Source organism: Periophthalmus magnuspinnatus, chromosome 21, assembly GCF_009829125.3.
Source record: "Periophthalmus magnuspinnatus isolate fPerMag1 chromosome 21, fPerMag1.2.pri, whole genome shotgun sequence".
Taxonomy (NCBI): domain Eukaryota; kingdom Metazoa; phylum Chordata; class Actinopteri; order Gobiiformes; family Gobiidae; genus Periophthalmus; species Periophthalmus magnuspinnatus.
In genome coordinates this window covers 18,734,746-18,758,104 of record NC_047146.1, presented here as the reverse complement: position 1 = coordinate 18,758,104, position 23,359 = coordinate 18,734,746, and the positions used below count along the sequence as shown (strand labels likewise).

The 23,359-nt window shown below is 38.8% G+C and overlaps 2 protein-coding genes across 2 annotated transcripts; both read right to left on the bottom strand.

Moving 5' to 3' along the window:
* Positions 1-663: 663 nt before the first annotated feature.
* On the bottom strand, positions 664-1,616 carry LOC129457299 (C-type lectin domain family 4 member E-like). The gene is made up of 3 exons (XM_055230667.1): positions 1,497-1,616; positions 1,297-1,406; positions 664-868 (listed from the first exon to the last, which is right to left on the bottom strand). The coding sequence occupies exons 1-3, from the start codon at positions 1,611-1,613 to the stop codon at positions 703-705; spliced, it is 393 nt and encodes a 130-aa protein (XP_055086642.1). The 5' UTR covers positions 1,614-1,616; the 3' UTR covers positions 664-702.
* A 1,151-nt stretch (positions 1,617-2,767) lies between these two features.
* parp4 (poly (ADP-ribose) polymerase family, member 4) lies at positions 2,768-21,487 on the bottom strand. Its single transcript, XM_033986454.2, has 36 exons — positions 21,420-21,487; positions 20,946-21,073; positions 20,452-20,629; positions 19,631-19,748; positions 19,460-19,538; positions 19,281-19,385; positions 18,668-18,826; positions 17,666-17,803; positions 17,203-17,367; positions 16,956-17,107; positions 16,709-16,840; positions 16,494-16,592; positions 16,230-16,413; positions 15,471-15,612; positions 15,258-15,400; positions 15,035-15,166; positions 14,441-14,527; positions 14,200-14,364; positions 14,057-14,103; positions 13,882-13,963; positions 13,658-13,795; positions 12,141-12,330; positions 11,964-12,034; positions 10,764-10,951; positions 9,918-10,017; positions 9,670-9,840; positions 9,488-9,568; positions 9,193-9,273; positions 8,976-9,071; positions 8,253-8,357; positions 8,143-8,166; positions 6,946-6,984; positions 5,484-6,827; positions 5,298-5,400; positions 5,071-5,200; positions 2,768-3,530 (listed from the first exon to the last, which is right to left on the bottom strand). Exons 2-36 carry the CDS (start codon positions 21,069-21,071, stop codon positions 3,317-3,319), a joined length of 5,508 nt encoding a protein of 1,835 aa, XP_033842345.1. The 5' UTR covers positions 21,072-21,073; positions 21,420-21,487; the 3' UTR covers positions 2,768-3,316.
* Positions 21,488-23,359: the final 1,872 nt, after the last annotated feature.

The following is a 23,359-nucleotide window of genomic DNA, read 5'->3' as shown; positions in this document are numbered from 1 at the left end:
TGTTTTCAAATTCATAACGTTTTTTTGATGGTTGATGGAGGTTTTCTGCACAAACGGGCACCAAATCTTTCCTCACCAGCGTCATCTCTGGTGACTTCGGAGGCACTGGGGTGAAATCCACTGTTACTCATTAATATTGATTTGATATTTTGTGTTTATGCTTTGCAGAATTATGTGATGATAGTAATTTGCGTTTTGCTTTTGATCTGGACCGTGGCTGTTTTTGTTAAGGTCCAGTATTATCGAAGAAAGCATCGGAAGTTTGAGAAAGAACTTTGCTGTCCTCCTTACTATAAAGTCGCCTATGAACATCTTCTGGCAGAGCAAGTCGGTCACTACCTGAAGGAGAAACTTACTCAACTAGCAACTGAGAGGGCAAAGGTCATTTGTCAAAAACATATCCAAATCATTGAAGATTATGAGAAAAACATTGATGCCAACACAGTAAAAGTTGAGGATTCATGGCACAAGATATCGGCTTCAGACTTTTACATGCAACAGGAGGAACAAGAGGTGGAACTAAACTAGAAACAAGAAAGGGGACAACAGGAGGGACAAGAGGAGAAACAAGAAGGGAGTCCAGAGGAGGAATCACCAAACACATCTCAAAATGGAGAAAATATAGTTTTTGTCGATATGAGCACAGGAACACCTTCAATTTAATACATGACATTTTGAATTACAACTAAGACATGATTTGCTCTACTTTGTTGCCAGGACAGTCTCACAGATCCACCTCAAACTGGTCTTACAGGACAAGTCGTTCCAGTTGTTTTCAGAGTTGGTTCCTGTTGTGATATGAGCGCAGTCTTCCTCTCCAAACTGCCAAATGCCACCACCGTTATCAGGCTGTTGGGTTTGCCAGAAACTACCACAAAATTGTATTATTGTTAATTTAGAAGATGTAATGATCAGATTTTTCTTAACATGTCTGAATGGTATGAAGTGTTGTGAAGTGTAAGTTTGTTTTTGTTTTTTTTAATGCAACTTATGTAACTTCTGTTTGGCTTTTACTTCACAATTTCCTACATCAACTAAAAGATAAAAATAGTTAATTTAGAGGTATCATTTACACTAAGAGCAGTCCATTTGTATAACATATAGAAAGTTATTGACTGCAGTAAAAGGAGCCATTATTACTTTACCTGGTTCATGTTAATATTTCTTTACAAATAAGAACTGAATTTAAAAGAATAACTGCTCCCACTAGTGGACATTGTTGACAAAATACCCCCATCAGTCAAATTAGTTAAATTACCCTTTTATTATGAATAGCCTATTTATTTACCCCCTTACCTTAAAGTCAAAGGATCACCACTGACCCATCTCCAGGTCCCTTCTTTAATGGAGTCAGCGAGACCAATCCACAGCATTGTGTGTTCTTCAATGAGACCAGAGAGAAAAGCCTGAAACAATGAACAGATAATAAAATGTCCCTTACTAAATAAAAAATGTATTGTCAATTCAAATTTTGTTTTGATTTTTGTGCTCTATACTTGCTCCTCAGTGCTATCTACAGCCACCAGACGGGTTCCTCTGTTTCTGCAGTCTTTTTGGCTTTGTTTCCATGATTTGGATTCATTGGAGATGAGGTAACAACTCCATTCAAACATCCTCCACCCTGGAGGACACTGCAACACAACCTCTGAAAAATAATCACAATCGTAAATTGCAGCCAGTCTGACCACACATAAAACCAGGTTGTCACCCAACTTTACGCTGTTATGGCACTAGCAAGTGAAAATGAAAAGATTCAAATTCCTGAATTTTAGTGGGGCTTTTGGGTAAGGAGGTTTCAGTATCAGGAGGCAAGACAACACCTGGTAAATGTTTTGGTGGAAATTTGAGCAATAAACCACATTCATTATTTTGATTGTGCCCACACTCACTGTTCTGCTTTTTAATGCTGAGACTGGCATTCAGAAGGTCCCTCTCCATGGTTAGCTGGACTTTCATTTTGGTCATATCTGAGGCTGAAAGCCACATTGAGAAGCAGTCTGAAAAATAAATAAATATATAAATTGATAAAAACTGTAAGAAAAATAATCATAGTTTCATTGTTTCATCAGTAGGACACTGACATTCATGTGAGTTCTGTTAAGTATTATTGTAATCAGAAAATTGCCTGACCTCATGTTTTCATCCAACTCATCCATGTTAAGGTAGATGTTTAAAACATGTGACTATTGACTTGTAGCTTGTGATTCAATATTATTTGAAGTAGCACAACAAAGACAGATAATGCTTGAGTTTTCTGAGAGCATACAATTATAGTTGGGTAGTGGGGCTTTACATTTAAATGATAAATAATGATAAAAGTATATTCTGAATAAGTAAATTTTGACTCACGGTGCGCTCCAACAGCAATAAGGGCACATAACAGCAACATGCAAAGTATTCCCAACAAAACAATAGCACAGCGAAGTTTTTTCTCCTTAGTTTGATGACATGTCACTGGGGATAAATATTCATGCAAAATATGGTTATGAAACATTTTAATGAAACATAATGAAGATTTATAGTCTACCTTTTTCAGCAGTAAAGGATCCTGTTTTGAAAGATATGTCTTGTTCAACATTGACATAAATTTCCTCCTCCATTGCACTTTGATTCTGAGTCGAGCATAAAAAGTATGTGGCTAAAGAATGAAAGTGAGTTTTGTTTTATTTAGGAGGAAGTGATGATTTTCAGTTGCATTCAGCATTTTACCCAAAGAACTATAAAAGATTAAAGGACACTTGATTGTTCTTTCTTTTCTTTATTTCTTCGTATTATCATTCATAAGTACAGGCAAACTGAATATTTTGATTGGATAATTATTTAATAAAGAAATCATCAATAGAAATGCTGAAAAACTCCATTACTTATACAGAAAAGACAACAAATGCTATTATTTTTTGTGTCACTAGTACACCAATAAGTACACCAATAAGGATGCTAATATTTAATGAAGATATGACAGTTATCAGATTATGCCATTTGAACATTAGAATTAGCTTCATATAATTCTGATCAGTTCCTCTCTGAAACAAACTTATCCATGTCAATCCAGGCACAAAAAATTATATGATCAAATGAATATAATCAAAACACATTTTTCCTCCCCATTTCATAATTGGCCACCTCAATATTACACTTAAAAAACATTTGCAAGCCCCATATACTCTCTTCACAAATGTTCAACAGAAATCAGCATTTTTTTACCAAAACCTTTATTTTACTTTTAGCTGCCCCCCCATATTGGCTTATTGAATCTTGTGATGTAATTTAAAACACAGAAGTAGTAGTAGTAGTAGTAGTAGTAGTAAGTATTCCTCTAATTTTGCATTATAGGACCTTCGTATGGTGAGGGGTTCAGGTTAAGCCCTATCAGAGGGGAACAGTGATGGATCCTTTCTGCCCCAAGTAGCTGTTTTGTGGAGGAGTCCCAGCTCAGACCGAACTCCAGGCGGCTGTAGATGCAGGGGTACTGTCGATCAGCCCAACGAACCCACTTCACCGCTTTGTTTACTGCCTCCCAATGGTCAGGTCTAGAACACAGGAGAGATCAAAAGATGACCGTGCTTCTTCTAAACATGATAGAGCATAGTCCATGTACATAAATTATTTTAAGGGCCACTACTGATCTAACTAGATCTAACAGCTGCTTTTGATACAGTGGACCATTCAGTCCTTCTGTCCCGGCTAAACCACCATGTTGGCATTCGCGGTGCAGCACTTGAGTGGTTCACCTCATACCTGACCAATAGGACCTTCTCAGTACAGATAGGTGAACTATCATCCTCCACTGCTTCTCTGTTTTGTGGAGTACCCCAGGGTTCCATTCTTGGGCCTGTCCTGTTTTCACTCTATATGCTGCCCCTGGGGTCAATTATAGCCAAGTACAAGCTTGCGTTCCACTGCTACGCAGATGATATTCAAATATATTTACCTATAATGTCAAGGAAACGCGCTTGAATCGTTGTTCAAATGTATAGCAGATATCAAGCTGTGGTTAGGACAAAATTTTCTGCATTTAAATGAAGAAAAAACAGAATATATTTTGTTTGGTGATTCTGCCCCCTTAAATCTTGGCTCACTGACCTCAAGGCTCAGACCAACTGTTAAAAATCTCGGGGTCATTCTTGACAACGCTTTTAAATTTGACAAACAAATTGACAGCGTGGTCAGAGCAAGCTTTTTTCAGCTACGTCTTTTAACAAAAGTTAAGCCATTTTTAAACCGCAATGACCTTGAGAAAACGATTCATGCTTTTATCAGCTCTAGAATAGATTATTGTAATTCACTTTATGTTGGTGTCTCTCAGTCGTCCCTGAGTCGCCTCCAACTTGTGCAAAATGCTGCAGCACGATTTTTAACCAACACATCCAGACGCCAACACATCACCCCAGTCCTTTATTCACTCCATTGGCTTCCTGTTACTTTTAGAGTTGATTTTAAAATTTTACTTTTTGTTTTTAAAGTTCTTAATGGCCTCGCCCCGCCCTACCTGGCTGAGCTGTTGGTGGTCCGAAATTCAAACCGGGCCTTGAGGTCATCGAATCAACTCCTTTTGGAAGTTCCAAAAACTAAATACAAACAGTGGGGTGATCGGGCTTTCTCTGTTGCTGGGCCCAAACTTTGGAACAAACTGCCCCCTGATGTGCGCACCATTACTGACTTTGGTCTTTTTAAATCCAGGCTCAAAACATATTTATTCAGACTGGCCTTCAACACCTAGTAATGTTGTGACACATTATCATTATTTATATTTTGTTGTATTAATGTATTTTATTCTATTTTATTCTCCTATTTTACTGTTTTAGTATGATTTTAACTTGTTTTAATTTGATTTTACTGGGAAGCACTTTGGTCACTTTGAGTGTTGTAAAGTGCTCTACAAATAAATGTTGATTGATTGATTGATTGACTACTGAGAGCATCAAATAAAACAAAATTGTCCTGTGACTACGCAAAGGTGTTGTTATTTTTGGTTGATCTTCTGTAAAGTGATTAATGCAAAACTCATTAAAGCGTCACTAAAATTGCATACACTGCTAAACATACATCACATCTAGCAGATGTACTGACCTGCACATGCTGTCCTCCAGGCAGAAGAGAGTACGCAGCATCTGTCCTTCTTTAATGTTTTCCAGCCTCATCAGTTGCAAAACCAGCAGAGTCGCCAGTAATTTCAGGATGTCCATGTGGGCCTTCAAACCTGGGGACCAAGAAAAAACACAAAAAACAAACAGAAATAAACTCAAAAAGTAAATAAGCATTATGGAGACTTCACCCATAGGAAGAGTAAGGCTTACCCAATGAGGCAATGCCCTTTCTTTTAAGGAAATCACTGGCAAAGTGGAAAATGTTGCAGTTCAGTAGTCTGCCGAGTTGCTTTGTTAGTTCCCAGTAACCTTCCTGCAACACACATTTGAGTATTTGCAGAGATTTATGACAGTCATTCATGTACATTCAATAGATATTTATATACAATTTCTTACCGGGTGCTGCAAACTGAATATTATTTGCCATTTTGACATACGAGCGCTGGCAGTGTAAGGTATTGGTTGCTTCAATGCCTCGGCTTCCCTTCCAAGTGAGGCACCAAGAAGAGCTGCCGTCCGAACCCTCCTCGTAACAGGAAGTGTCTGAGTATCTCCTTTGACTGAATCTTCGACTGAGGTAAAAGTCTGGCTGCTCTCATAAGGCCCAGCCAGCCAGACAACTGACTGGTCTTGAATTGAGTACCTGGGAAGAGGTGCCGGAGGGGGTGCTCCTGGGGCAATGGTGGGTTTTTGGACTTGGGCTGGGGGAGGTGGTGGGGGTGGCTGCTGACCAAAATCCAAGCTTCTCCTTAAAACCCCTTTGTCTACTTTTTCAGCCCTTGGCTCAGATGATTTAAATGAGTACCTGACAGCCTGACATGCCACAGGGACAAATTCAAATGAATCTTCGTCTAAGGCAGGGGGAGGTGGTGGGGCTGACTGTTGACCAAAAGCAAGGCTGCTCCCAAAAGACCAAGGGGCAAGAACTGATCCGAATGGGTGACTGGTATGAGGAGGTGCCGGAGGGGGTGCTCCAGGGGCAATGGTGTTTTTTTGGACTTGGGCTGGGGGAGGTGGTGGGGGTGGCTGCTGATCAAAATCCAAGCTTAAAACCTCATTGTCAAGATTTATACCCGTCCCAGATGGTCGGCAAAGTCGTTGGCTAAGTCGTCGGCTCGAGAAACCAGGAGCTAAACCTTCAACTGAGGTAAAAGTATGGCTGTTCTCAGAAGACTCAGACAGACTCAGATGGGGTGGCTGATGACCACTATCCAAGCAGCTCCTAATTGCTCTGCCATGTTTTTTAAGCATTGGCTCAATCGATTTCAATGAGTAACTGACAAGAGGAAATTCCACAGGGGCTCCTTGAACTGAATCTTCGACTAAGGCAGGTGGAGGTGGTGGGGCTGACTGCTGAACACAAGTAAGCCTGCTCTTAGGGGCAAAGTGTAGATTCACTGTTGATCTGTCTGGGAAAGAGTCACTGGTATGAGGAGGTGCCGGAGTCTGTGTCTTTTGGTCAGCAGAGTCACTCAATCTAGACATTTGCCCCTGTCTCAGTAGAGCAGAGTGACTGGCAGGTGGAGGGGGCATAGTAGAAATTGATTTTTGTCTCCACAAACCACTGATTGTGAAACCTCCAACGTCTTCTTTAATTTCATCTCCTTCTTTTTCTTCTTTTTTTTTTGTAGGGGAACAGAAAGAAAAAAGTCCACCTTCTACTTCTACTTCTTTATAATCATCTTCTACTTCCTCTTCTTCCTGAACTTCCTGCTCACCTAAAATTGTGTCCAAAAGAGACTAAATGGATGAAAATAAGAACAAAAATGTAGTATTATTAAAACATGTAACATGAAGGTTCTGTATGTATTATTCTTTTCAAGCAATCAATTTGAATATGATTTCTTTCATGCAATACCTCTGAATCAGAACGATAAGAACAGTCTTCTTCGTAATCCTGAAAATAAAGCAAAACCCAACATACACTGTTGAACTGAAAAGACTGATTATGAAGTTGAACAATCACAAATTATAGTGTCTTAAGTAAGTCAATTGTGTTTGTCTTATTTTATACAATTTATCATAATTTTTGCCATATATCACAATTCTATAATAGTACAGATAATAAATCATATTGTACACCATTATACACTGCACAACTCTGGACTCATTACAAAAAAGTCAGTCTCCAAAGGCTGCAGGTGGCTTATAATGATGCTATACGGGTGTTCCTGAGGAGGCCGCGATGAACACTCAACAAGCTGTACTAAGAACTTTAATGTACAGTTTTATCTGCAGACTGAATAAGCCAAATAATGAAATAATAATGTCACTAACAAGCAAAAGATTCAGTGCAATTCATCATCAGTCCAGGATGTGGAGACACTGGTATGGCTTTCTTTTTAAAATGTAGATGTTTATTGTTTGTATTGTCACTGTCCCTGTCTGTTTTTAAAAATGGACCATGAGTCCAAAATAAAGATGAATTGAATTGAATAATTATTTTACACAATACCTCATAATCATAACTGTACTAAGGGAAAATGTTAGGAACTAATTAGCACATGCGTTTATGATGGGATTAGGGTTAGGGTTATGTTAAAATACATTAGGAGGGGGAATGTGTAAGCAATGGAGTGTAATAAAGCTGCAGTTATAGAAAATGGGCGCGCCAATTGAATAACTTGCAGAGTGATGTGCAGGAATGGTAGTGGTCCCTAAGCCTAATGAAAAATCTGAACCTGCTCAGACATTACATCTGAAAAAGTATGCTGTGGATGAAGCCATAGCCAAGTCACTTCTATTGACCACATTTATCATCCTGTTTGACAGATACTGCTACAAAAGTTTGCCTTCGAAATCGTCCGCACCTGAAGATTTTCAAAAGAGACTGAGACAAATACTGGGGAAGGGACAATGTAATGTGCTAAGTTTTAAGAGTGCTATACAAAATAAAAAAAGTGGAAGCTAAGCTAAAAGGGGGAAATGCACTGAGGGCAAATGAGTAGTAACTAATGCGTTTTTACGGTTGGACACATGAGGAGGGGGACTGTATGGAATGTACTGGGAGCAGAGTGTAATAAAGTGTTAATTATAAGCTACTCCAGTGTGATACCAGATAATCGTCAGCTTCCATTTCCTGAAAATAAACCAAAAACAAAAATGTATTGTTTAATCGCTTCAAGCAGCTAATAGAGGTGAAAAAGTTTTTTTAAACACAATTACCAAAGTGGATTCTTCCTCAGCCCAGCACATGTACGGCAAGAAGTCCACATCTTCCTCAGCAATTAGTTTGGGGATGTCTGTGAAACCTCTCTCTTCTTCTGAGTCCTACAATAGGTTACAGTACACATTCATTGTCATTTGATTCAATGTTTTTAACTACATCTAACAAACTCTAGTAATTGGCTCTTACTGAACAATGCTGTATCACCTCATGATTTAAGCTAAGAGATGCAAGGAGCATGGACATATTCTTTTTAATCTTTTTGTGTAAACAGAAATTATTATTTGTGTCCATACCACCTTGTCAAAGCCTGATCTTGCTTGATCTGGGAAGCTAAGTAGGGCTAGACTGGGTTTGTACTTAAGGGGAGGCTTCAGGGTATGCCAGGTGCCACAAACAGATGACAGTGTTTCTAGTGCAATCTGTTGTTGTGTCCTTAAGCAAGACACTTCACCCACCTTGCTAAGAATGGATATGGTGTATGATTGACATCCCCTCAGCTTCTCCAACCACCAGCCTGCCCCAGGGTAGCTGTGGCTATAATTAGTAGCTGACCACCATCAAATATGGAATGAATGACTAATACAAGGAATTGTAAAGTGACTCTGAACGTCTGGGAAAGACTAATACATTATAATGACTTGTTGTTATTATTATTATTATTATTATTATTATTATTATTATTATTATGCAATATCAGTGCAATAGTGAAGGTGACATACCCTTTCCTCTATGGCCACAAAGCTGGTGAATTGAGAGAGGATGGAGAACTCTTTGCTCAGCTCAATGACAAATGACTTGAGCTCAGCTTTCTTTTCCTGTAAACACAATCCAGTGTTATTACTATTACACATGTAAAAACAAACACAAAAGAGACAAACTAATCACACAAGATGTATACTTACAATAGTTTAAACAGATACACAGAGAGACACACACCTCATGAAGAACTGCATCAGAGTCGAGGCTGCCATCTTCAAAATCCCTAATAATGGCTCTTGCAGTAAGTTTGTGAAGAAACTGTAACAGATGTAATAATCTGATAAAAACAAATTCTTGCTTACTTTACATATTAAAGAAGAGTATGTGATAATAAACTCTTACAACACCACCAATATTGGCTTTTAAAAGAATACTTAACTTATAGCTATAGTTAGAAAACATCAAACATTAAGGAAACAGATCCAAGATGTGAGTCAAAGTTTAATTTATTCTATTTATGCATTAGCCTTACTGTGCCCTTGGTCTTCTGCAGCTCACTTGTGGACACCATAGTTTTAATCTCCTCTCCACCAAGGTTACCAAGAAGTGTGGCCTGTAAAAAAAACACACTCAAAACAATATCAACTGGGTAAATATATTTACATTTCAGACTTCTGCAATTAAATGAGTAATATTTATTTTAATTCCAAATACCTGAGTGCAGTGTGGCACAAAGCCAAAGACAAGAGTGTGACAGTCATTAAACAGGGCATGGAGGTGTTTTGGTGCTTGAACAAGAGGGGGAGCTGTTGGGTTAAACTGCTGCCACTTCACTGACACAGACCGTGCCCCTGGTGCCAGCATACGCTTGATCTGAGATGTCACCTGCAACAGAGCAATAATAAGTAAACAGATAAAACAAGAACTTACAATATGGTGGAGCTATGGAAAATATGTCTTACTTTCTCTAACCAGGTATGTTTGGATTTGGTGTCGAAGAATTCATAGGCTCCACCTCCGGCCTGAGCCAGAGCCCTCAGCATGTGCCGGTTGGCTGTTGGGCTAGAGTGTCAAATACACAAAATGTTTATTTCTTTAAATCATAAATCAGGAACTACATGACCAGAGACTGGCCCCATAAATGAGAAATATATTGACTCATATAATCCCTAAAACTGGAACAGTTGGATATGGACATTAACAAATATGTCTCCAACAAATTACACTTTGATAGTGAAGGGTTGTTGTTTTAACTTCTAATTTAAAATTAACTGTTCTACCTTTGTGTACAATGAGTGTGCTGGTGTGTTACATTTGCTTTTGTGTAATTGCTGCTGTTCTTTTTCCTGTCCTGTCAACTGTTTGACATCAACCTGCCGAGGGACTGAAGATAGAAATTAGCCACACTGGCTACAAATAAACAGAATTAGAAAATTAAGAGAAAAAGAACACATTGTTTTTAAGAGATACTAGAAAATGCACTGTTCACGTCCTAATGTCATAAAAATTTCAACTCTTGAACTTTCTAATACGCTTGGCTGACAGACAGCAGTTACACAATAGGAGGGAAATGTCTAGCCCCAGAGCACAACCACAACATGGTTGGCACAGGTTGAACAGCCAACCTCCAATACAGCCCTGTGAAGTGTCAGTGGTTGTGATACTTGGCTATACAAAATGTAAATGAATTATCGGTAAATTTAATGCAATATTGTGGTTCTTTCCAGGAAATATAAAATGTCTCCATAAAAACAAGCAGCTGGCACTATAGACACTATACTGCCACTATAAATGATCATGGCCTAGACCTCAGTCCACAGGTGAAGAGCCGACTGTGCGTGCTATTCTCCCGGATCAGCCGCAGTGTGAGCTCCGGGCTTTGGATGTGACCGTCGGACAGCAGAAGCAGGTTCCTTGTGCCACTGGAGGGAGGCAGCAGACTCAGGGCACGCAAGGGCCTCCACAGCTCAGTGCTGCCCCCCACTGACGAGAAGTGCTGGGGGAAAGGTAACCATTGTCATAAAGATGATGATCATTGCAGATATTACCTTTAATATGCATTTTCAGAATAAATAGACAAGCCTGTAGATGTCAACTCACTCATCTCTCTGTCAACTCTCTCTCTCTCTCTCTCTCTCTCTCTCTCTCTCTCTCTCTCTCTCTCTCTCTCTCTCTCTCTCTCTCTCTCTCTCTCTCTCTCTCTCTCTCTCTCTCTCTCTCTCTCTCTCTCTCTCTCTCTCTCTCTCTCTCTCTCTCTCTCTCTCTCTCTCTCTCTCTCTCTCTCTCTCTCTCTCTCTCTCTCTCTCTTTATATATATATATATATATATATATATATATATATATATATATATATATCATCGTTATAATTAACCATAATTTGTTGGTAGGCATTTCTTGTGTAACTTGTACAGGGCAAATTATGTAAGCATTTTAAAAGAATACTGTTAATTTAATGCCTACAATAAAAACTAAGAGGGAGTATAACGGTCAGTTAAATAACGTAAATTATGCGGGTGCTACAAGCATAAAGTCGTAACATTTTGACATTAAAGACATAATTTTACGAGAATAAAGTCGAAGCCTGAAAAAGTTGTAATTTTATGAGAAGTCATAATACTATGAGAATAAAGTTGTAATATTACGAGAATAAAGTCATAATTTTATGAGAATATGGGCTGCTCTTCGTGAATGAGTAGACCAATGCGTTATGCGTTATGGAGAATTTGGAGCATTTTATTCAGATAAACTTTCAACTGGGGTTTACGCACAATGAAATACTGTGTCTTTTAGCCCACCATCACCACACTATCATCAGTATAAGTACTTCATGCACAGCAGCCTATATTCTCATAAAATTGCGATTTTATTCTCATAATATTACTACTTTATTCTCGTAAAATTACGTCTTTAATGTCGAAATGCTACGACTTTATTCTCATAGCGCCTGCACAATTTATTTTTCTTTAACGGACCCTTATACTCTGTCGTAAAAAACACACTTGTTACCTTAATGAATTTTTTTGCTTCCTGGCGAGCTTCAACAACTGGTCTGGCAGACAGAAAAGCCTCTGTGTGATCTAATTGAAAACACAAAACAGAAATACTTGTAATGTAATAGTTAATTATATAGTATTGCTTGTATAGACAAAAAAAACTCTATTGAGAAATTACATGCGCACGTACCCGTGCCAAAGAAAATGACATTAAGTTGGACATTTTGGTCAAGATTGTTTAGGATCTGCAGAGCAAGCATTCGTGCTGTGTTCAAGGACTCTCCCTTCATAGACTGAGATGCATCCAACAATAGCACAACTTCATCTGAGGTTCTACAGGAGGGGGCCTCAAATCTTGGGTAGAAAACCAGCATGCAAGCCTTAAAAAACACAAACAATGAATGTAAGAACAGTGAATGTAAAAATGTAGGAAAATACAGCAAAAATAAATGCCACATACACCATGCATCAGGAAGGAAATTATAGATTTAGCCAAATATAGGGTTGTAAGCTATCAGGAAACATGATTATTATTTTATTGGTAATTTCCATCCATTCATTTTCCGCTTTGTCCGGGGCCGGATCGCGGAGGCAGCAGTTTTAGCAGGGCGGCCAAGCCTTCCCTCTCCATACCCACTTCCTCCAGATCCTGAGGCGTTGCCAGGCCAGCTGAGAGATGTAGTCCCTCCAGCGTGTCCTGCGGGGAAGGCCCGGTCCAGGAGGTATATGGAATAGATGCCCAAGCCACCTCAGCTGGTTCCTCTCGACGTGGAGGAGCAGCGGCTCTACTCTGAGCTCCTCCCGTTTGACTGAGCTCCTCACCCTATCTCTAAGGGAGCGCCCAGCCCCCCTGTGGAGGAAACTCATTACAACGGCTTGCATCCGCAATCTTGTTCTTTCGGTCATTACCCAAAGCTCATGACCATAGGTGAGGGTAGGACTGACCGGTAAATTGAGAGCTTTGCCTTTCGACTCAGCTCCTTCTTTACCACACTGGTCCGATACAGTGACCATATCACTGCAGACGCTGCACTGATCCACCTGTCAATCCCACGCTCCATTCTTCCCTCACTCGTGAACAGCGAGGTGACATTCCATGTCGGTATTGCCAGATGCTGTGTGTTTTTGTACCGAGTCGCTGAGACACCCGTCCTCAACCGCTGCCCAGTCCTCTATGCACCTGACCCTTGTGAGACCCTCTGTGGGTGGTGAGCCCACAGAAGGTCAGACCCACGTCGTCCTTTCAGGCGTGGTCAAAGGCCCGGCCACCAGGCGCTCGCATTCCAGGCCTGGCTCCAGGGTGGGGCCCAGCTGCGCCATACCGGGCGACGTCACGGTCCTTGATATATTTCTCGTCATAGGAGTATTGGGAACTGCTCTTAGTCTGACCTGACACCTAGGACCTGTTTGCCATGGGAGACCCTACCAGGGACATAATGCCCCAGGTAACAGTTTCTAGGATTGTTCGGGTACACAAACTCCCCCACCACAATAAGGTGGCAGGTCAAGGTGGAGTAAGGAAATTTAATGAAAATAAAAATGTTTCTATGCCATATTGTGTCAGTTATCATGCTATTTCCATTCTGTGACAGTGCTATTACCAGGTGTGAAGTTAACCCAAATAAGGCATCATCATCACTGCATTATTCAACAATATTGCATTGCACGTGTTTTTGTTGTTGTAGAGATAGTTAGAATAACTGAAACCTGGCTGTCTTTGCTGGGATGTTTCTCGACCCACATCCTCGGCACATGGACCTCAGTCAGAGTGACCAGGAGCTGAAAACCTTCTGGTCCCATAACTTCTCCAGGCAGCACACTCACCACCGCCTTACAGTCAGTTTTCTGAAAATATGCAAATATTAGTGAAATTTGACCTGAGAAATTAGTAAACGAGTAAAGTTATACGAGTTAGCTCTAGAATGTCCTACCTTCATTTTGACTTTATGAGTGGTACATTTTACTTCAGTAATTTCATGAGGCATTTCGACTGACATGTCAAGATTGAATTCTCTAAGGAGAAAATGATTTAATATAATATGATTACATTTAATATAATAATATTAAATTATAATACACAATTTAGCTTAAACCATGAAATTTCACCTTGCATTAGCTCCTTCATCAGTGACACAGACTTTTTCTAATGTCACCTGGGCAAATTAAGATAAAAATTAAATAAACACTGCATTACCACGTTATGGCAATAACTTGAAATGTATTCCATTTTGATTAAAAGTGACTTAGACCTGGGTGGTCTGGTTGAGTGCTGCAGTCTCCTGCCATGGAGCAACACTGCTGGGCAGTGAGAAGAAGACACTCCCATCTTTAACAATGAGCTCAGACACAAAGGTCACTTTAATCAGGACAGTGGCACCAGGAGGGAGATTGCCCACACTTATGGTAAACACGTCCTATATAAACAGAAAAATCAACTGTTTAAAGTGACTTGTTATAACCTTTGATGAATTATTGTAAGAATCAACCCACAGGGGCATCCTGGTCCATTAGGTAGGCTCCATGGCCTTTCTCAATGGCCTGCTTGTATTGTCTTCGAGCAGTTTCCTTCTCTTTCACCTACAGCAAAAACAAAGGACATGACAAATTATGATTACGTGTCTATTTTTAAGGCATATGTTAGTGTCGTCTACCAATGAACTTTTTGTTCTCTCTCATCATGCCCATTAATTCTCCGATTTTACATTTTCAGTTCAAGCATCCTACTACCCGTCCTATATTATATTTATTACACTTCAGTCTTGCCAGAATAAGATGTCCAATGTACTTTCTTAAAAATTCTAAACTGAAACTCCAATATATTCCTCTTTCAGTAACTCAATAAGTAGGTATCATATGGATCGTCATACATGCCTAATAGTAGGTTTGTATTTTATCACTGGAAAAAAAAAACATTTCACGCCTCTTACAAAAAACTGATCCATCCCTTTATTTCAAGTAGACTGGACTATAATGCCCTCAAAGTAATCCCTAATCCTTAACCTCTAATCCCTAACCCCTATCCCAAACCCTAACCCTATCCTTAACCCTAACCCAGGCAGTTACTGTTTATTACATTTAACTTACTTGTCCCACTACATGTTTGCCATTAATGAATGCTTCAAATCCAGATACTGCCGCTGAGTCATCCAGTGGAAAAACATACTTGGCCTCTATAGGCACGGCGCTCTGATTAGTGTATTTCTGAAAGATGATGACCTATATTTGACATAGAAAATTAAACATTTAAAGTTATGTTGTTGTTGTTAATTACATTATGGCAAAAGTCCAAATGCAGCAATTGTTATACCTGAGCCAGCAGGTCCATAAGTTTACATTTGACATGAACAGCCTGCAGTGGTATCTGTTGTCCAGAACTATTCAGAAGTCCAGCAGTGACATTTTCTAATGGATTTTTTATGTCACCGATGCCATCCTCAACTGTGCCTGGCCCTATAATCAAATAAAGTAACTCTTCATGAAACAACAAAATACTTAAAGTTTGCCGAAGAAAAGAGTATACCTTGTTCAGGAGAGAGCAGACTTGGTTCCTCTGATACATCAATCTCTGGAGTAAAGTTTTTCAGCTCATCACCCTCCATGCTGAACCTCACCACATACTTAAGTTTCACCTGATCAGCACTGTACACCACGTATTCATCATCCTAAGAAACAAACAAAACATATAAGTCATTTTGTCTTTTTTCTGGGATCTGTTTGTCCCCCATCATCCAAAGACCATGGGGAAATTTGTACCTGAATTCATCATCATCTCTCGTGCTAGTTGCATAATCAACAGTATTACCCACCTAATGCCCATAGTTACTAAGTGTTTGAAGCATAGATTGTATAAAGAAGTGGACTTTGAGTGTGATGTCATCTATAATATTCGGCTCCAGTCAAATGAAGCTCATCAAGGCTAGCAGTTATAGAGGCGCGTTATATTTGGAATTCCGATTGTGAGTAACAAAGCAACCCAAGCGCCAATCTGGAGTGAAGCTGACGGTAACACCCCTTCCCGCCCACACCACTGGTTTAGCAGAGGGAGGGTGCTTAGCAACGCTGCCAATCAAACCTGATTAATAACAAGATACTAATCAATACCAAAACCAGATACTCATTTTTAACAAGTTTTAAAATCAAAGCATTACTAGTACTACGTTGTATCATTTGCTTTAAAATTTGTTTGTTTAGTATGTGGACAACATTAGCACAATAGACACAACTATAATTTTGAATGACCTATATGTCTAAACACCACTATAATAACATAAACTGATACCGTGAATTCGGACTGAACACCAGGTTTGTTTTGGACCCCGTGCACACTGTCATAATCCTCGGGAGCCTGGGTCAGAGTTAGATCTTTCTCGAGGAGGTCCTTGCACCACCCCAACGCTACGTCACAAACCAACATCAACCGGGATCCGTCTGTAGAACTGCACTGGGAATATTTCAGAGTAGTTCTGTAAACCAAAGAACAGATGATTACAGAAGATTTTTTTTAATAATGTATGTCATGTGAGAAAGATTTTGAATTACTAACTTTATATTGTCAGTGAAATAGATACCACTGCCAAGGTTACCAGCATCAGTTCTTTGTATGCCATGCTGGTCCACGGCAACATGAGGCATAAGGAGGCCACTGTAAAAGCACATTTCAGCAAATCAATTGATTCAAATATATATATTTTTTTAATTTATATAAACACACAAATCCACAGACATCTTATTTTTATTTAAAAGTGGGACTAGTCTTACCGAGAAAGGATTCCTACAAAGTTGTGAGGACTGGATGAATGCAGCAGAGGTTGGATGTTTCCAAGTTCACTCTTAAAATTTTGGAGCTCCGGTGCTCTGATCACTTGATAAATCTGATGAACTTGTATTTTACTGGAATCAACACGAAGAATGTGCAAGAATTATTTATACTTTTACTGTACTTTGAGTATATTATAGTAGATAATAATAATAATACTATTATTATTATTATTATTATATTTTCTACCTGGTTTGAAGCAGAGAAGTCACAGCTTCAAACTCTAAGCTATCAGGGGGAACTGCTTCAATACCACATCTCAGCGCCCGGTATTTACCTACGCTTGACGGTATTGCACTTCCTAATGTCATTTCACTGACGTTCAAAATGTCTCTAATTAACTATAAAAAGCAAGAACACAAGGTTTTAGAATTACACACTCTAAGGCATTGATATATTATTGCATAAGGATTAATGACCAGATTATAACAGTTACCTGGCAAAGGTCAAACTGCTTAGAGACCTCAGACATGTTTGGACTGACGGGAAATCGTGTGGGGAGAAGAGTATAGTATTCAGACCAGAGGGAGAGCGCTTCCTCCATTTTATGATCAGTTATTTTTCTTTGAACCTGCAGTAAGAGTCCTTCTGCCCTGGTCACCTGCGCACACAAAGTCAATTGTGATTTTTTTAATGAACAAAACTGAGAATGGTTGGAAATGCTGGGAAAGTCATCCACTTTTATGATAACACTGGCTTAGTCAATGTTTATGTATACAGACATAGCGAGCAGGTGAAGTTTTCTAAGCAAAACAGGACAATACAGGATTACTCAAACAGGCATGAATCAATTACAACTGACAATAAAGGGACAACAGTAAAGCATGGTTAAAGACTTATTAAAGGGAATTTTGCAGAATATGTCCCTTTAATGACTATAAACAATGGAAATTTCATACATCATTCAGACTGATCTTGTGAACTGGAGTGATGAGCGTCAGATTGATGCAGCCCAGAGCCTCCTGCCACAGCAGCTCCACAAACAGCCCCACCTCTGGAGACAGTGCCCCCATGTTCAGCTTCTCCTCCAGTAGCAGCTGCAGGAACACACCGCAATATATTAACAAACTCAGCTGTATATTCATGTACAACAGAGGTTAACTTTATTGTTTGGAATCATTTTGAAATTAATATTTCTGCCAACTCCAATCGCTGTAGTCACCAAGTATTTATTTTTCCTCTGTGTGTCTCCCAAGCTATGGTCGAGTACATTGCAGTGCTCCAGACCTTGAGCTTGGTCAGGATAGATGTTTCATTGTCTATATTTTGGGATGAAATAGCTTGTACAAAACCTCTTCATAAAAGTAACTCACAGTTATAGACAGATGATGACCCTAAGTGTACAAAACTGACCTACCGGTATTTTAAATAATGGCCGTGGTTCTGGATGGAGGATTTATTTCCCTCAGTTTTTGTCCCCATACTCAAGGAGAACAAATTATACCTTTTGCTTGATTTATTAATATAAACATATGAAAGCAACGACATGTAATATTCCTTTAATCAGTCATTTTCTTACGCCAAAAACAGGGGCCACTTATTTTGCTAAAAAATGTCAGATTTATGGTATACAATTGTTACCTTTTTAATGTGATAATAATCTTTATATTTTTCTAGTCACTGTCCATGCGTTTAACTCACAAAAGACTGGTGTAACGTGAATTATGCACAATTTTGCAGGTACATTCGAGTCTAATTGTAAATGTATGTTTTTTCACTGTTGTGATTGGTCGATTACTTTTAATGGGGCAGTGAACCAAGACTGAGACAGTGTGCAGGAGTTTTCTTAACCTTACTCCAAAAATAGTAAAATAATTCAATTGGGGATTGACTGTGCTGCCACAGTCTTGGTAGAAGCCTGTGGAAAACACTGCTTGATGGTTGTAAGGGTTGTAACGAACCTGCTGTAGTGGAGCAGATCCAATCTCAGAGACTTGAGGAGGAACATCTCTCTGTTGCTTCAGACCATCAGTCTTCATGGAGTCTGTGAGGTCCTGGAACATCGCTACTGCCTCTTCTGACTTGGACAGAAACGCCATATGGTCCCTCACAGCCACTCCCTGTAAAAACACATGTATTTACGTAGACATGGGCACAGCTAGGCATCCAAACAGTGATATTATCCTGAATATTGTTTTGAAGTTAAGCAGAATTTGAATATCAAGTATGTAAGTATATATATTCTGTTGTTCTGTCCTTAGGCAACACACTTCAACCACCATAGAATTACCATTTTATATTTTATCTCAACTAATTTCAATTACTGGATTGAAATGATACTGTAGTATAATAATATATAATGTAGTAATCAAGATAGTCCAAAAAATATCAATATTGATTCATTTTTGTCACCTGTCCAGTCATGGGTGTGGCCAGTTTAGTCATGTTTTTGTTTATTGCGTCAGTGATTATCCATCACTTTCCTAAACACAATGTCTATTCAGGCTTTCGCTTTTACTCTTCCTCGTGAGACTATTAACATTTAATATGATACTTTTGTCACCATTAAATTACCTTGGATTGAATGTCCTCCTTCCAGTACTTGACAACACGATACTGCCTCCCTGTCTTTCTTTTAGCACTCTGCAGCTCCAGCAAACACCAACACTGACTGTTAGGCTACAGAAAAATTAAAACAAATTATACCTAAAGTGAATTCCATATTTAAGCAGAATCAAACATGGTTTTAGTACCTTTTGAAAGACTGAGTATTTGGCCACTTGAAAATTCTTAGGAAATTTGGGCAGACCATGGTCCATTTCAGTGTATTCTCTGTGAATGTATTGGAAGTATCATGCTGAATTTGTTTAAAATATTTGGACATTGAATTGTGTAATAATGCTTAATAAAGTATATATCCCAACCTATGTTTGTACTGTACGACACTTGTTCTGCCCATGGGAGACTTCACTCTCTGCGATACAGGCTGCAGAGGTATGGCCTGGGAATTGGGTGCAGTATCTTTACTCTGAGACCAGTTGCCTAAAAGAAATTAAATCAGTTTAACACGGAATGATCAAACAGACTGAAATCTACCACGTTTGGCACATTCCTCAACACTGCCTTAGTCATCAGCTCTTGAGAAAACCTTATGCACACCTCATGAACAAACATACCAATCTATAAATGCAGAGTAGTTAAACCTCAAAAAATGTACTCAGGTGTAAAGCTAAACTTTTCAACCCCCTAATATTTTAAAAATAAAACACTGCTCGGTTTTAGTTGAATTCACACACCTTCTAATGTTCTTTTTTTTTTATAGCCCTATAGTTTTACTTTAGTTGCACAGTGATCGCTTTTGGTATCTTAACTGTATTAAAGTTATATTGTTGAGATTTAAGCCTATTTTTAATAGTTAGTCATCTGGATTTTTTATTGCATATTTCTATTCTACTGCTGTTCGCAAACTTATGTGGCACACATAAAAGGTTCTCTTATCTTACAATATTATGCTAGTCAATTTTTCCATCTTTTTAACATATAGGTCATAGCGTTCATTATGGTCTATTATGGTTGTACCCTCTACAATGCTCCACACTTTAAGAACCACTGGTCTAAGACATTCCTTCTACAGGCAGGTGCTACAAAACAGAAAGTATCTGCACTCTGAACTATTGCATTCATATTATTATACTGTATAATAAGTGATTGTAAAACTTGAACACTAACATATAACACACCAGACCTTTATTTTTAACAGGAAGTGAAATGCCCAACTTGAAATCCTCCACTGGCAGTCGACAGTTCGCCTCCAGGCAGCGGTGCACATACTCCACTCCAACCACAGGGATCTGGTACTTCACAATGTTACGAACTCTGCTGGGACTTAGACTGGACACACCACTGGCCACTACCAGAGAGCACTGGAGAGAAGAGACTAGGTGAAGACCTGCATTATATGATGCCAAAAGGCCATATACAGTACTATCAATGGTGGGGGTGGATGGAGGCGATGCTGTCAATCAATGTGCATTTAAATTATACTGTTTACAACTTTATCAATCAATCATCTATCTATCTATCTATCTATCTATCTATCTATCTATCTATCTATCTATCTATCTATCTATCTATCTATCTTATACTGTTTACAACTTTGAATTGAATTTCAAGTTTGGTCAGAATGTAATAATACAAGTGAGTTCCTGTTGTGTTAACCTGAATGGAGTGATAGCTCACCTGTTTACTGGCCACAAACGCCATATTCCCTCCATTATCAGTCACTGCGAGCTTGATCTTCTTCTTGTCTTTGAAAGGCAAACCCTTGAGCTCAAAGAGCACGGAGCAGTGCTGGAACACAGACATGTCTGGAAGGAAAACACACACTGTACATAACTTACTGATGAGTATTGGCGCATGGTGATTTCCCGTAAAGGAAAAGCGGAAGCAACTTGTTACGGCTCTTAAATACAGCGACATGAACTATGAATACTCACCCATCTAGAATATAATGCATGTTATTATGTTAGACAGCTCATTGTTCGAGTTTATGCATAAAAGAAGCTTTTATAGCTACGTGCCTGAGTTGGCAATTACAGATGTCAAGAGCTACGTCAAATAGTTGTTTTAAAGTCTAGCTTCCTCTCACAAATAGGCCTAGTATTAATGTATAAGTGTTGATTTTTATAATATAGAAAAAAGGACAAAACAAACCTGCGCAGTGACTCTCCTGTCCCCCTGTGACTGCCCCGTCTGCGCTTCAAAATAAAGAGCTCAACACCAGGAGATAGGAGACAGGAAACAGGTACGAATCAACGTATCCACAGTTTCAAAATAAAAGCTTGGTACATTTTAGTAAAACAAATCTGAAAATAAAACATCTTTATCTCTATTTGAAACAACTTTTCTCCGTTTTTATCATCATCAACAGTCTACGCATTAGGTAGGATACTATCAGGTTACAGTTAAGAATAGTCTTTTACTTTGAATAAACCTGCTGCTTCGCGAATCTGCTGGAACCAATGTAACAAACTTTACATTGGAACGGATCTAGAGCTAAATACAACTTTGATTAATGCTCGTATTTCATCCCTGTAAAATAAAATTAACTGTAAGTAAAGGAAAACCAGGTTAATTTTGATTGTACAAAGTAATCCAACTGCTTCCGACCTATTTGTATGTTGGTGAGAATTTTATGTTTGTGTGTTACCTGCAGGAGCATGGCCCAGAGATGGTATGGCAGGAATGTGCTATTCATATATTTTTTAGTATGGGTCTTGAAATAATGTGAAAATTATAATCTTTCATAGTGTTTTCAAGGTCTCCTTGAAAATACAAATACAAATAAGAAAAGGAGAATAAGAATGAACAAACAAAAATAAAACAAAGATTTTAAATTGAATAAAAGGGAGGAAAGAAAAGGAAAGATAGAAAAAGGAAATACATAGACAAAGACGTACATATTAATGTAAATTTAAGGTGCAGTTGTTGGTCAGAGCAGGTGAACATAATTTAGGTTGTCTCTGTAGTTTATGTTGCTCTATATAGCAGCAGGGTGTGTGTGTGTGTGTGTGTGTGTGTGTGGGGGGGGGGGGGTAGTGTATGTGTGTGTGCTGCAGCCACGGTAACAGGAACACACAGTACCACCTTAAACAAGTCTAGCAACAGGGATTAAGTCCAAACACACTAAGAAGTAGCTGCTGTCAGGTAGGCTAAAAAACTCATCAATTAAAGCATGTGTTTTGGTGTGTTATATAATGTTATGCTTCATGTTACAGATTTGCAGTTGTTTCTGGCAGAGAATATGAGATATGATGGATTTGCCACTGTCAGTGCTAAGTCGAGGGTGTGGTCAGTTTGTCCCATGTGAGGGGAAGCAAAATGGACGAGTAGATGTATGTTTCACATCAGAGGTATAACTGAGACACTGATTTATAATTATTTTACTTTATTAGTCACAACATTAAAGCCACAAAAGCCACTTTTTAGCCAAAAAATAATTTTGGTTGTTTAATGCACTGAAGAACTTAGAAAAAACATGCGTCCTTGCTCTGAGTGGGCTTGCATCTCTACAAACCTGACTTTTATCTGGCCTGGAGTAGGGCCTGCTCCTGCTTGTTTTGCATTGAAATATTCCTTTGGCTAAAATGTCCCACATTATGGAATAAAACTTATCTATCTCCATGGAAAATGGGTTTTTTTTTATGATTTATTTTTCCTGGTACAATATGTGCAACATGCCGACTTATTTGGTGTGAATAGAGCAAGTCATAACCCTTCAATTCAAGATGAGCAAAGTTTTTATAATGATTGTCATGATATAATTGTTTTTATATTAGTACTATAGTATTTAAGTACTAAGTGTTTTTGCAGATTATAAATGTGTTAACGCATTTATAAATATAAATGTAAATATAGTTCTAAACTGTAATCTAAATACAGGATTACCACCTTTGGAAGGCACATGGCCCTGTGCTGCGACTGTCCACCAGTGACTGTGTGTTCACAAGACCAGAGTCTACTCTCCCCAAAACCTTCAGTACCCGGAGGGGCACACTGCTACTATACTCACAGGTATTAGGAAATCATGGAAATTATACATCATTTTATACATATTTAGGATACATAATTGATTGAATTGTGCTTACAGGGTA